The 12,942-nt window shown below is 43.3% G+C and overlaps 1 protein-coding gene across 3 annotated transcripts in view; it reads left to right on the top strand.

Annotated features, from left to right (window-relative positions):
• The window catches only part of sema6cb (semaphorin 6Cb), a 130,646-nt gene that overhangs the window by 107,518 nt on the left and 10,186 nt on the right, over positions 1 to 12,942 (top strand). For 2 of the 3 annotated variants that reach the window (XR_013964393.1, XM_080768648.1), the window contains exons 17-20: positions 358 to 435; positions 4,178 to 4,236; positions 4,740 to 4,790; positions 9,150 to 9,305. Coding sequence is in view for 2 of the 3 variants with exons in the window: in XM_080768648.1 (XP_080624774.1) it covers positions 358 to 435; positions 4,178 to 4,236; positions 4,740 to 4,790; positions 9,150 to 9,305 (344 nt within the window). In the remaining variant the exon portion in view is untranslated. The remainder of the gene's footprint in view (positions 1 to 357; positions 436 to 4,177; positions 4,237 to 4,739; positions 4,791 to 9,149; positions 9,306 to 12,942) is intronic. The other variant, XM_080768649.1, reaches the window with a different exon arrangement.

Raw genomic sequence — 12,942 nt, forward strand, 5'->3', positions numbered from 1 at the left:
ATTTTTTAACAGTGATTGGTAACAACACCCAGGCATGAAATCACGCAAAAATAACAGGTTTTCACAGGTTTGAAGGATTGTGACGCTCACTCAACACATGAATGTCCATCTATACAACATACAGTAATAACGTATGAAAAGTTACCGAAAACATCATTCACCCCCACTAGTCATATTACAGTACTCTTTCTTTTTTTCCCCCCAGTTCATGTGGAGTCAAACGACAGCCTGTGGCAGTGTTCTAGAACACACTGGGTCTTGCCACCAGTACATCTGCTGAGCCTTGGCTCATCGTTCTTCACACTCGGTTCTCTTACAGTCTGTTCTGACTTCTGACTGTGTATGTTTGTCCTGCAGAACCTGTCTGTCATCACGGGACCCGTACTGCATGTGGTTGAAATCAGGAAGCTGTGCTACGGTAACTCCTGGCTTCAAGTAAGTGAAAAGACGCGTGCGTGCACACACACACACACACACACACACACACACACACACACGCACTCACGCGTGTGCGTTGGACAAATTTTAATATTTCCTCGTGGATTTTCCCTTAACCACTGTCAGCAAAATGGATACATGATTTAGACACAGTAAACAAAGTTGTAACTCAGAAATGAGTTGCCAACCGGTATCATGGGGAAGTAATTTTACATCTCAAGCTGTTGCTTGAATGGGTTGTTCAGCACTATTCATATAAACTGGCCTTGCATTACACTGCTGTATACTCTAGATAATCAATATCTAATCTAGAGTTTGATTTGGCTGGAGTATCAACATGATGACTATGGATCTCTGCAAATGTCATTGCAGGAAAATGCTGAGTGCCATTTAACTCTGAATGTGTAACAATGGACTCTTTTCAGGTCCATTTTTACACATTGAGGAAAATGATAAATGAACAATACCTTTTAATGTGAAAGCACCAGTGTGCCATCTCCATCTCCATCCCCTCTCATATCATTCAGCACAGCATTTGCTGGCAGACATGCCGCGCACATGGAATTGCTTGGGAATGAAACCCCAAGTTTTACTGTGTGTGTGTGTGTGTGTGGGGGGGGTGGGGGGGTGGGAGGGTGGGACACTTTTCAGTCCAACAGAAAGCCATCGATCAACAAAAAAAAAAGCCTGCATAATTTACCTATCCATTTGTATGAACTGGAAGGGAGCCATTTGACACTTAGAGATATTGTCCCTGGTGGCATTACTGTGGGTGTGTGTATCCCTGTGTATGCAGTCTGCACAAGTAAAAAGCTAATCAATGCCATTCTGCTATCCCTCCATTCTCAACCGCATATGTTCCTCCATCCTCCCTTTCTCTCTTTTTGTCTATTTCTCTCTCTCTCTCTCTCTCTCTCTCTCTCTCTCTCTCTCTCTCTCTCTCTCTCTCTCTCTCTCTCTCTCTCTCTCTCTGTTCTTACTTTACCTTTACCCAGTCCATTTTCATGAAATCAAATGTAATGTCATGAAATCAAAAGTAATGTTTGACTGTGTGGCTTTCAATCACACAGCGGTGCACCACACTGTCTACTAAATGGGAAGAAGAGATAGATAAATGTATGGAAGGGAAGGGTAGAGCAGGAGGAGAGGCGTTAATGGCACTATTTTCTTCTCCTACATTGCCGTTTGACAGTCTAGGCCTCTGCCTCTCCCTCCATAGTTGATATATGGCTACTCCTAAAAACCCGAAAATGGCCGATCTACAAATTCCCTCCAATCTAGAAGCTCCCATCATGTTGTGCTGCGACATGGGAGATTGTAGATCTCTTTTTTGATCGTTTATGCCCTTCAATAACCACATATGTATTACTTTCCATAACGTCTCCTAATTCCTAATAGAATTTGTGTGTGTTTTCTGTGGGTGTGTGTGTAGGTGCATCTGTCTACCTGTGTGTGCGGTGCGCATGCATATGGTCACAAGGGTGTGCATGTGCACACACGTGCGCACGTGTGTTTGTCTGTAGGCGAAAGCGTTTGGACACACTGTGAATGTGGCCATATGCTGGCGATGTACTGAGTGGCTATGTGAAGTTTGATTTATGAGCCAATGTTTGTCAGGCAGGACAGTGGCATGCTGGAAACCAATGAACTAGAACCTGAGAGAGATTGACCGCAATATTGTGCCCGACCAGGCCGCCTAACTGTCCACTAGGGAGAGAGGGGAGGGGCAAGGGGCCATCAAAAGGAGGGGTGGGGTGAGAATGAAACATGGAGAGCAAATGTAAGATGGAGAAACAGGAAGGTAAGGAAGGAGACAGAATGAGAGGATTGGACAAAAAGTAAACTGCGGAAGAAAGGAAGAGACAGAAGCAAGAAGGAGGCTGAGGGAGATGTAAACAGATGGAGAGGTTGAAAGAAGGCAAGAGAAAAGAAGAGGGGTCCTGAGAGGAGGAAAGAGGCAAAGAAAGAATCAAGGGAGAGAAAGCTCATTTAGTCAGTAAGGGGGATGGACTACAAATAATCGGGGAACTCCTTCTCTTTCCTTTGTGTCTGTGTTTTATATTTCCCTCTGTTCTTCACCCTCCTTGTCTCTCTTTCTCTCTTTCACCTCTCTCTCACTCAAACTATCATTCTCTCCTCTGTTCTCTACCTCATCCAGAAGTGGCATAAATTGTTGACTGACTTGACACAAAGAGGCAGAGTTTCCACCACTCTCTCTTACGCGCGTTCTCTCTTGCTCTCGCTCTCTGTGTGTGTGGCTGTAGCTCTCCTGCTGCCCGTCCCTGGAGAGCATGGTGTGCCAGGAAGGCTATACTTTTCCTTCCTCTAAACAAAATGAACCTTGGAATAAAAAGGGACCAATGCTACTGTGTGGCTGATATATGCACTAACACCTGGCCTGGGTCAACCTAATTAGACTCTGGGCTGGGTGTGACTACACAACTGTTGATCAATTCAGACCCTCACACAGACCTTCTGTCTGGATAGTTGCATCTGCTCTTCGCTGTCTTAAAAGTAATTCAGAGGCCCTTCCAAAGAGAACCTGAAAAATACTTTTTATTAGACATGCACGATATAATCGGTAGCGTTAAGGCCATATCGATATCGAACTGATCTAAATATATAATATCGCCAATATTGATGACACAATAACAATGTGACAGTCAATGGCTTTGTACTCGCAGAGCAGCCTGTCTGTCTGCCTGTCTCTTTAATAGTGCCAGCTGTTAGTGGGGAGGGGGGCTTACCATCTACCGTACTTTCACCAGCAAAACAAAAATTAAATTTTTCAGCAATGACTCCAATTGGTATCGGCCGATATGACCCTGCAAATAATCGGATATCGGTCATAATTTCAATATTGTGCATCTCTACTTTTTATGTGTTTTATCTGTTGCAACGCTGAGGAAGACCAGGTCGAAACAGGTTGGTTGCTTTACTCCTGGGTGAGGCAAATAATAAGGACATTACTGAGTGCTGACAGTTTTTATTCTGAGATTCATGAGAAGCAAAAGCAAAGACAACCTTTGTTCTGTACAGCATGAGCATACTGAACTGTGTTCATGTGTCTTTCTGACCCTATTATTGCACATATGCAGTCGATGCAAAGATTAATTTGCATTGATGTAATTGTGTGCTGCTCAACTATGGGGGCAATGGTGTGTCAGTGCCATCTCATTACTTATAGAAGAGATGCGTCTGAATGCGTTCGGGTCTTTGATTTCTGATTGACTCCAAGGTGAAAGATGATGCATCCATTGCAGCAAAAACAGGGTGTCATTGTAGACACATTTTCGCAGCTACAGTGGAAAATATAAATCAAAGCAAGGCTGTCAAGTAATTTTTCCAATTCAATAAGAAACACGATTTAAGCAACAAATTAAGGAATGTCACAAATATTTATTTGGTAGGAACATACGTTGTGAGCTTGGCATGAGAAGGAACAGGTCTCCACAACGCAGAATATTAAGAGGCCAGTAGGCTCTGTTATAATGGACAACAAATGGATTGATGCCAATTTTAAGTGAGACGTTTTGTGTGTGTGTGTGTGTGTGTGTGTGTGTGTGTGTGTGTGTGTGTGTGTGTGTGTGTGTGTGTGTGTGTGTGTGTGTGTGTGTGTGTGTGTGTGTGTGTGTGTGTGTGTGTGTGTGTGTGTGTGTGTGTGTGTGTGTGTGTGTGTGTGTGTGTGTGTGTGTGTGTGTGTGTGTGTGTGTGTGTGTGTGTCTCTCTCTCTCTCCAGGGGCGGTTTTGAACAGGATGTGGAGGACAGCTACCTCCAGTACCCTGACACCTGCCATGGTATGGTTTAAACACAATTGTATTTACTACGACTCTCAGCCACACGCATCCAATAAAGGCTCTCACATAATAAGTTATTGAGTTTGTAAGTTAATGGATTCTCATTTCTGAAAGGCAAAACTTAAGTGATTGGCGTTCTAACAAATTGTAATGCGGTATTTCAGTGCATTCATTTCGCTGCCTCAGCAAGGGCAGCGGCTGAGTTCATGCTGAAGGAGATTAATTTAGCCCGCCTCCATTCACAACTCCTACAGGAAAACTGTTCCCATTTTCCCTGTGTTAATTATGCAGTAATTGCTCATACACTGGTTTGATTATGTAGTTAGTAACAAAGTGTATTTTTTATTTATTTCTCTGTACTGTAGACTGTAGAGCGATGTGATCAGGAACGCAAAGGACAGGAGAAAATTCAAGAAAGCATTCTCTCATTCGAAAATAAAGGAAGTTATTGGCCACTCAAGTATTCCCAGATTAATGTTTTTATTTATCTCATTCTTTTCCAGACATCCTGGCAACCACACGGAGACAAAACACGGCAGACGATTCAGCGTATGGTCAGTAACCTTAACCATATACTGTACCATTTAGCGTTTGCAGCAGTCTTAGATTCCTGGATTAGTTGGAATGAAAGTTAGAATTAAGTTATATTCCGTTGTGTGTCAGTGTCATGCACCGAAAATAGCCGATCTACAAGCTCCCAACAAGCAATGCAGAGCTTGTAGATCTGCTATTTGTGTGCCTCAAACCCACACGCAACCAATATTAAATCAGGCCTTATTGTACCAATGTACCATGCTCAATACAGCAGGTACAGTATGTAGCAAAAGTGCAGGCGGTGAAATTCTTGTGTACTACACATCTTAGGTTAAGTAGATGACCCTTGGTAATATATGATACACTGAAATGGGCGGCAGGGGAGCCAAGCAGTTAAACATGCTGTCATGTAACCATAATGTGCCTGAAAACATTCAATCTATCCATCAACAATCATGAGTCCTGACACTGATCCCCCCAATACCTCCTTCCATAGTCTGTCACTCTGAAGACCATCAGATAACTGCTGGAAAAAATATAAATGTGTATATTTTTGCTGCTGGTTTACAATCAAATGGGGCTAGAGCGGCTTTTGTGTGGCAGGAGACCAGTCCCCCATGCCACCTCTCTCTCACTCAAACCGACGGCTTAAACATTGGAGCTATTGTCCGGAGCATTGGTAGCATCACTCTTTTGACAGGCCTGTAGCTATGGTGGCCAGTCTGCCTAATGCCCTGTATCGGGAGGAATCATCATCCATGTCACGTCCCATTACTCCACTGGCCAGACGCTGAAACCCATATTAGCCCTGGAACGGGAATGCAATGTCATTCCCGTTGGTGAGAAGGGTGAGAGCGAGGTTCAGGCTGTGTTAGCAAACCATTTTAAATTGAAGTTTGTTACATCTCTTATTTGTTGTATGGCTAATGTTCCATTTGTGACCATAAAATTGAGCAATTTTCTGTCTCTCTGAAAAGCTATTTAAGTTGTGTTCAAAAGTTTACCCCAGTGTTGTCACTAGGGTTGAGCATCCCAATAGCCAAGTGGTTAGGGTGCATACACTGCATACCACATGGGCTCAACATGCCCATATCATCCAATCCCTGGTTTGATTCCTGGCCGTTCTATCTCTTTCGCCTGTCACTGGAATAAAGGCAAATCTGTTAAAATAGCGACCTACAAGCTCACATGTTGGGATGCATTAAGCTACAAGCTCACATGTTGGGATGCATTAAGCTACAAGCTCACATGTTGGGATGCATTAAGCTACAAGCTCACATGTTGGGATGCATTAAGCTTGTCGATCTGCTATTTTAGCTGAATGCTTCAAGTTAATTTCAAACTGATATGTTCAGTTCACCATTCACCAGAAACACCACCGTGTTCACATCAACAGTGAACATCAAGTAGGGATGTATCGGCTACATATCGGTATGGGGCGGTATTTGCCGTTATCGGTCAATATCGGTATCGACAAATAAAACTGTTGTTGATAAGCATAATAATAATAATAGTTAAGTTAAAAACAGTTGACACAAATACATTTTGAGTTGCCTATGTGTTAGCTATCTGCAGTCTACGAAGCTGTAGATTCTGAACATTTATTGCGACCACAGGTCGCATTTACTATGAAATCTGCATCTCTCGTCCGTCCGTCCGTCCGTCCGTCCGTCCGTCCGTCCGTCCGTCAGTTAGTCACCCCACGCATCCATATGGTCACGCCTCATGACATCACACCTCCATATATGGTCACGCCTCGTGACATCACGCCTACATATAATGATCACGCCTCGTGACATCATGCCTCCATTTATGGTCATGCCTCGTGACACGTCACACCACCATCACAATACTGACCTCATCTAACCCTGGATAACCATACATGTAGAAGACTGGATAATCACTTAGATCTCCATATATGGAGCTGACCTGTTCTGACATTCCATAATTATGTTGATCTGACCTCATCAAACCCTGTACACAAGACACGCTCCATATATGGCCAGTACAGAATCATTCCATACAGTATGTTGATCGGCCCCCCCATGCAAAAGCGCCAGCACTCGTCCAGCAGTCTGCCGTCACCCAGGCGGATGCTCGCCCTCAGGGCGTCTTACTGGTTTCTTGTATTGAAGATGTATTTGTTTCCCTGGCACAAAAAAACTGCAAAAACTAAGTAAACATATAACGGTATCAATATCGGCTATTGGCTAAATTGTTATTTTAAACATTGGTATCGGCCAAGAATTTCCATATCGGTGCACCCCTACTTTTAAGTCAGTAGCTGAAACTAATGTTTTTCTATTCTGCATGTTGTTACACTGCAGGGGAGCTAATGGTGATGGTTTATCCAACCCAGTGATTAGTATCATCAGTGTTGTACAGAGCAATCCATCCAACATCTCACCCAGACTCTCTCCATCTCCCCACAGAGAGACATTCTGTCTGTTGGTGGCTTGGCACCAGACCTCCACAGTCCCATAGTCCCTCAATGCTCCCGTGTACCCTCCCTGCTGAAGGAGTTAACCACTCATTGGGTTGCCAGGCTTAATGAAGCAACCCTGCTGCTTAATCCCATGGAGCTCCCACCCTCCCCATGCTTTCTCGCATTGTTTGAAGTTCTCCATACACAGCCAGATTCTATCCCTATTTTCTTTTCTGTTTCTTTTGAATTAAACAAAAAGACCTTTTAAGCCTTCACACTGAAGATCAATTATCAGCTTTCCTAGACGATAAAACAGCCCATATGCTGAACAAAGCTGCTATGGTACCTGCGGCTCCATTTACCCAATCGGGAGCACGCCATGGGCAGGATGCTCCCTTTCATCCTCTCCCTCGTCGCCAAACAATCCTGGCCCATAGAGAGAAGGGTGTGAGACAGAACCTCATCTCTGTAGGTAATCAAATGCCTCTCTGTTGCATAACATGCCTTCTTTGTATGTCTTTTTTCTCTGCAGTCATGAGGGGAAAACAATATCAACCCACACAAATGCACCAGGACACAAACACAAACATGATAAATTGAGCGAATTTTAAAGTCCTGGAGCTATTGTCCAGTGCACTAAGGCCCAGATCTCCCTTGTGTGTTGCTTTAATTTGCCTGGCACAGATGGCGCACTGACAGGGCACCTTATTCAGAGCGAAAGCTATCAACTGGCACAGAGAGATGGAGAGAGAAACAGCCCCTTCACCTCCAGTCTGGGCAGGCACTCTTCAGTATGCTAACATTATGGTTGGCTTATTAGTGGGAATGCCCAAGCCAATAGCCGTATGATGCAGATCAAACTTCAAGGACAAACGCTGACTGCAGAGCGCACTCCTGATGTGAATGTGTGTGATGAAAATAAATATGTGTGATAATACAAGGCAGAAACCCAGCAGGTTTTCTTGCCGTATGCTTAAGGTAATCACAGGGATTAGCTATTATCATGTTTTCTGTCAGTGGTTTGCAATTGACTATAATATGTTTGACCTGAGAGCAAAATGGCTGCTGTATGAATCGTGTTGCCTGTGAAAAAGCTTTGATGAATTGTGGGGAAAAGAGGTGTGGTAGTACTGTATGTATGCTAGCCAGGTACCAGTATCTATTTCCACCTATCTGCGAAAACACTTACCACAGTGGAGCAGGCACGGAGGACATTTTAACAATGGTAGAAGTCGATCTGCACTGGAACACTCAAACAGGGTCCAGCCAGCTGGACCAAAGCCACCCAACAAAAGGGGGATTTGCTATAAAATAGACTGGAGCACCAGTGACTACAGATTCCTCAGTGCTTCAGTAACAAACAAAAGGCAGCAAAGTTTGGAAAACTTGCAGCCAGCAGTCTATTCAAATCATAACGGCATTGAGCATTCTTATTTTCCTCAAAGGATTTTTGCTGCCTGCAGCTATTTGAAACGTTTTTTTTTTAGATACAGTATGCAATGTAATTGCAAATTTAACATTAGACTAGACTATTTTTGGTGTAATCATTTCAAGGTTGTGAAGTATTTTCTGTCACAAACATGGTAATGGATCAACTGCAAGCTCTTGCAGTAGAAACAAACCAAATCAAAAACATGAAATCAGTTTTGTGGAGAGACTATTATGGTGCATTGTTGAGCTGATAAAATGACATGATGTAGCAACCATAGAGAAGAGTTTGGTTATAAATGACTATTTTGTGCTCTGTGCACTTGTCACTTTTCCTCACTGTCATGAAGGGGAGCTCTCTGCTTAGTCGTTGACAGCTTGCAGTCGTTGACTGTAATCTTTTCCACACTGAGATTGATCTGGGGTCAAAAAAGACATTGATATTTTATACAATTACATACTTGTTGTAATTTCACATTGCACTAATTTATCACTTTGTTGCCCCTCCCCCTCACTACAACTACAGGGAAGACCACACCCACAAGCGCCAGCACAACCTATCAGGGGGCGGCATTCCCAAAGGAGGCAGGTGACCCTGAAAGAGGTACAGGTCCTGATGGCCCTCCCCCAGTTGGGGAACAGGGGTCACCTGACTCGGAGCCAATCAGTGTGGAGATGGAGGGTAAGGGGGTGGGGTGTCTGTTCTTGCTTAATCCTGACCTGCAGAGGATTGCACTGCTGGGCCCTTCACTGTACACTTCTAACCAGGCTGCTGGGCCCTTCACTGTACACTTCTAACTGCTGGGCCCTTCACTGTACACTTCTAACCAGGCTGCTGGGCCCTTCACTGTACACTTCTAACCAGGCTGCTGGGCCCTTCACTGTACACTTCTAACCAGGCTGCTGGGCCCTTCACTGTACACTTCTAACCAGGCTGCTGGGCCCTTCACTGTACACTTCTAACCAGGCTGCTGGGCCCTTCACTGTACACTTCTAACCAGGCTGCTGGGCCCTTCACTGTACACTTCTAACCAGGCTGCTGGGCCCTTCACTGTACACTTCTAACCAGGCTGCTGGGCCCTTCACTGTACACTTCACTGCTGGGCCCTTCACTGTACACTTCTAACCAGGCTGACAACTAACACTGCTGTTGAAAGTTAAAGATTGTATTTCACTGTGGGAGAACATCACCCCTTTTCAGCAGCATTCTACCACAATATGAACCACCCAGTGGTGGTCATTGTTTGCAATTATTGCTGTCTGGAGTCTAGAAAAAGAAAAGAAAAGCCTGATCTGTGATGGTGAGAACAAGGTTTTGACCCCACATGCAAGCTAAAAATAGGATGTTCTTCCCGCAGTGAAATATACTTGAAGTACTTCACTAACATCTCACGTCTGAGTTATAACTTGGTTGCACATTGTGTCGCACAAATAGCCTATACCGGTACGTATAAATCAGGCTCTCCACATTAAACAATGTCTTTGTAAAAAGCATTAAGCTTTAGTTAGCTGTTCAGACGTGACATGATTGATAATTGGCCAGTCAGCTTAACCAGAGATTTAAAGCATTTTGTGACAAGGCTGAAAGGTGCTGCAAGATAAACGGTAGATAAAATCACAGACCACTACACTTAACAGAAAGATATTGATGGCATAAGAAACAGCAGCATTCCAAAAGGCTTGCTGCCGGTTAAGATATTGCCGCTCATGTACATTCCATCTTAAATCTACATTAGATGTGCTTAGCTAAGCAGCTAGGAGTGTAGACGATTTAATCACTTAAATAGATCCTGGATTGGATCTAATAAAGTCCTCAAGTCAAGCTGAACATGCAAGTGTAAACAAATCGGAACACCATCATCTTATTTCTTGGCTTGCCTCATCTTGTTTGGCTCGTCAATGCACAAATGCCCTCCCTGTTCTCCGGCATGTTTCCAATCTTCAAGACGCATGCCACGGAAGTGGAATCTCTGTCTTCTCTTCTCTTACACTGTCTACGTTCACATTTAGCTTTTAACTGAAGGTTCTATCCAGTGAAACTTCCAATTTCCGAGCAGGTTATGTGTCTTGTTGAACACACTGCAACTGGACAGACTCGTTTACCATTGAGGGGATTGAACCTCCTGCCATTTTGTTATGGGACGCTAACCACAAAAAAGTAATTTCCATACAGTATTGCTCCGTATAGTGGAATATCCAGTCATGCCTAAACACTCTTACATTATGTCTTCTTTGGTCACTGGCTTCCTCTGGCACTGTGTTGAGTCCATAAATCCTGAGCTAGCGAGGCTTCCATTCAGTGTCTGTGACTGCAATGATGAGCCACTCAGACTCAAATGAGAAAAAACCTGTAACAAATAAATAACCAGCGGGGGCCTGGGCCAGCGAGTCAGCCGATGGCGAGGAGGAAGGATGTAATGGAAACTAGAGCAATGCCATTGACTTCAGCCAATGTCGTTTCTGCTGCAGCTTGAGTCCGGAGAGCAGTGGAAAAGAGGAGCTATGCTTTACCTCCAGTGCTGTTTCTCTATTTCTAGTTACATTATCCTTTAGTATGTAGCCACAAACTAAATTAGATATAGAAATTGACCAAAAATATATTGTTGTATACAGTTGTGTGTATATAAATATACAACTGTGGCATACATAAATAGTATGAATAACAGATCTACAAGCTCACAATTATTTTTTGTTATATAACCCAGCCCTATGTAGAAAGTATAAACATATACACGACATTATATGATTATAATATTTAGGGTTAGGTTCAGCATGGTAGCATCAGGTTTAGAGTGACTGTAACAGTTGGTCATTATGTTCAACAACCTTATTGATGCGTCTTTGCCAAAATATGCCGAACCCCAACCTGCCAAATGGAGGCCAACCCTTCTCAGTGTCAACAAAACATTATTATCAGTATAGTTCATAATACTATGAGCTGGTAATTAGGTGTAATAAATTCCTCAAGAGATATCTATCTTCGTTTATTTGGACGGGACAGAGTATATTAATGAACATTACATTAAAAATGTAGCGTAAATACACCGGCTTTAGCAGTCCCCAGAAAACACTAAACAAACAAAACTGACATAACATGAGAGAATTGTGGACATATTAAGAACTGTGGGAGGAGTAGAGGAAATACTGTGAAAGTTGCATCTAGTTGACGTCGGGGGGGGGGGGGGGGGGGGGGGGTAAACAAGTGCACAAGTAAAAAATAAATATGCCATAATCTTAACACTATACGTACAATGCAATGTATTGCATTGTGGAGTCCTTGTCAGCCCACTGCTGACTTGGTTTACATAGTGACACAGGGAAAAGAGACCAATGATGCAAGGACTGACTGAACTGTATATGACTGTAAACATTATTTTTTCTCAAGCTATAGACTAGTATAAGTAACAGATACACATGCTGACTCCCAAGTAATACACAGGCCATGTCAAATCCCAAGACATCTATCTAGCACATACTGTACCTAAGCAGATTTTTTTTCCTCTCTTATCCAAGGTGAAAGATGAATTCCAATATGGGTAGCTGCAGAGTGTTATGTAAACACTTACAATACCCTAAAAGGCAGGACTAAGAAGAAAAACACCAGCAGTCAGGTTATGCTAAAACCGTCGCCATCTGGGGAATACACCCACCTCTCCACTGTTAAAAGGCAGACCTATGTGCTCCCAGAGCACAATATTTACCAGACATGTTTTATATGTATACTGATTTGTTTCCTGTCCCGCCTTCCCACTATGGTGAATTGACCTTTTCACAGTCAAATGTCTAGTGTCAGTGTGACCAAAGAGCCTAGGCTAACTGGTAATTTAGCTGACAAGCAAAGGGAGATAGATTAATAATGGAAGCAAGTGAAGCAGGCTCATTAAAATGCTGTAGGAGGGGTAGTGAGCGAACCCCAAATGAACCTTTTTCATGTTCACGTTGGTGTCCTTTGGGGGGGAATCGTTGCTAACAAGTTTTCTAAAGAGTTATTTATACCTCTGAAGAGACCGTGGCAAAACACTGCTTGCGTTATTTCCTTTCAAGGTATCGATTCAGTTCAGCTATGTCTTCCCCCATTTACTCTCAGTTTAAGACAAATTCATTCCTCTTAACATCTCTTAGAAATACTCATTTCACCAGTACTATTGGTATAGATTTTTCACATGGTGGTTATCGTATTTCAGAACACGGTTCTGTAGAAAGCAAACATTCAAATAAACGACATTTGCTCTGTAGTGGCGTGACATGGTGGGTGTACCCCCCACCCCACACACACGCACACACACTCACACACACAAGAATGGGAAAAACTATTAAAA

The sequence above is a fragment of the Protomyctophum bolini genome (assembly GCF_963924005.1).
Source record: "Protomyctophum bolini genome assembly, chromosome: 7".
NCBI classification, from domain to species: Eukaryota; Metazoa; Chordata; class Actinopteri; order Myctophiformes; family Myctophidae; genus Protomyctophum; species Protomyctophum bolini.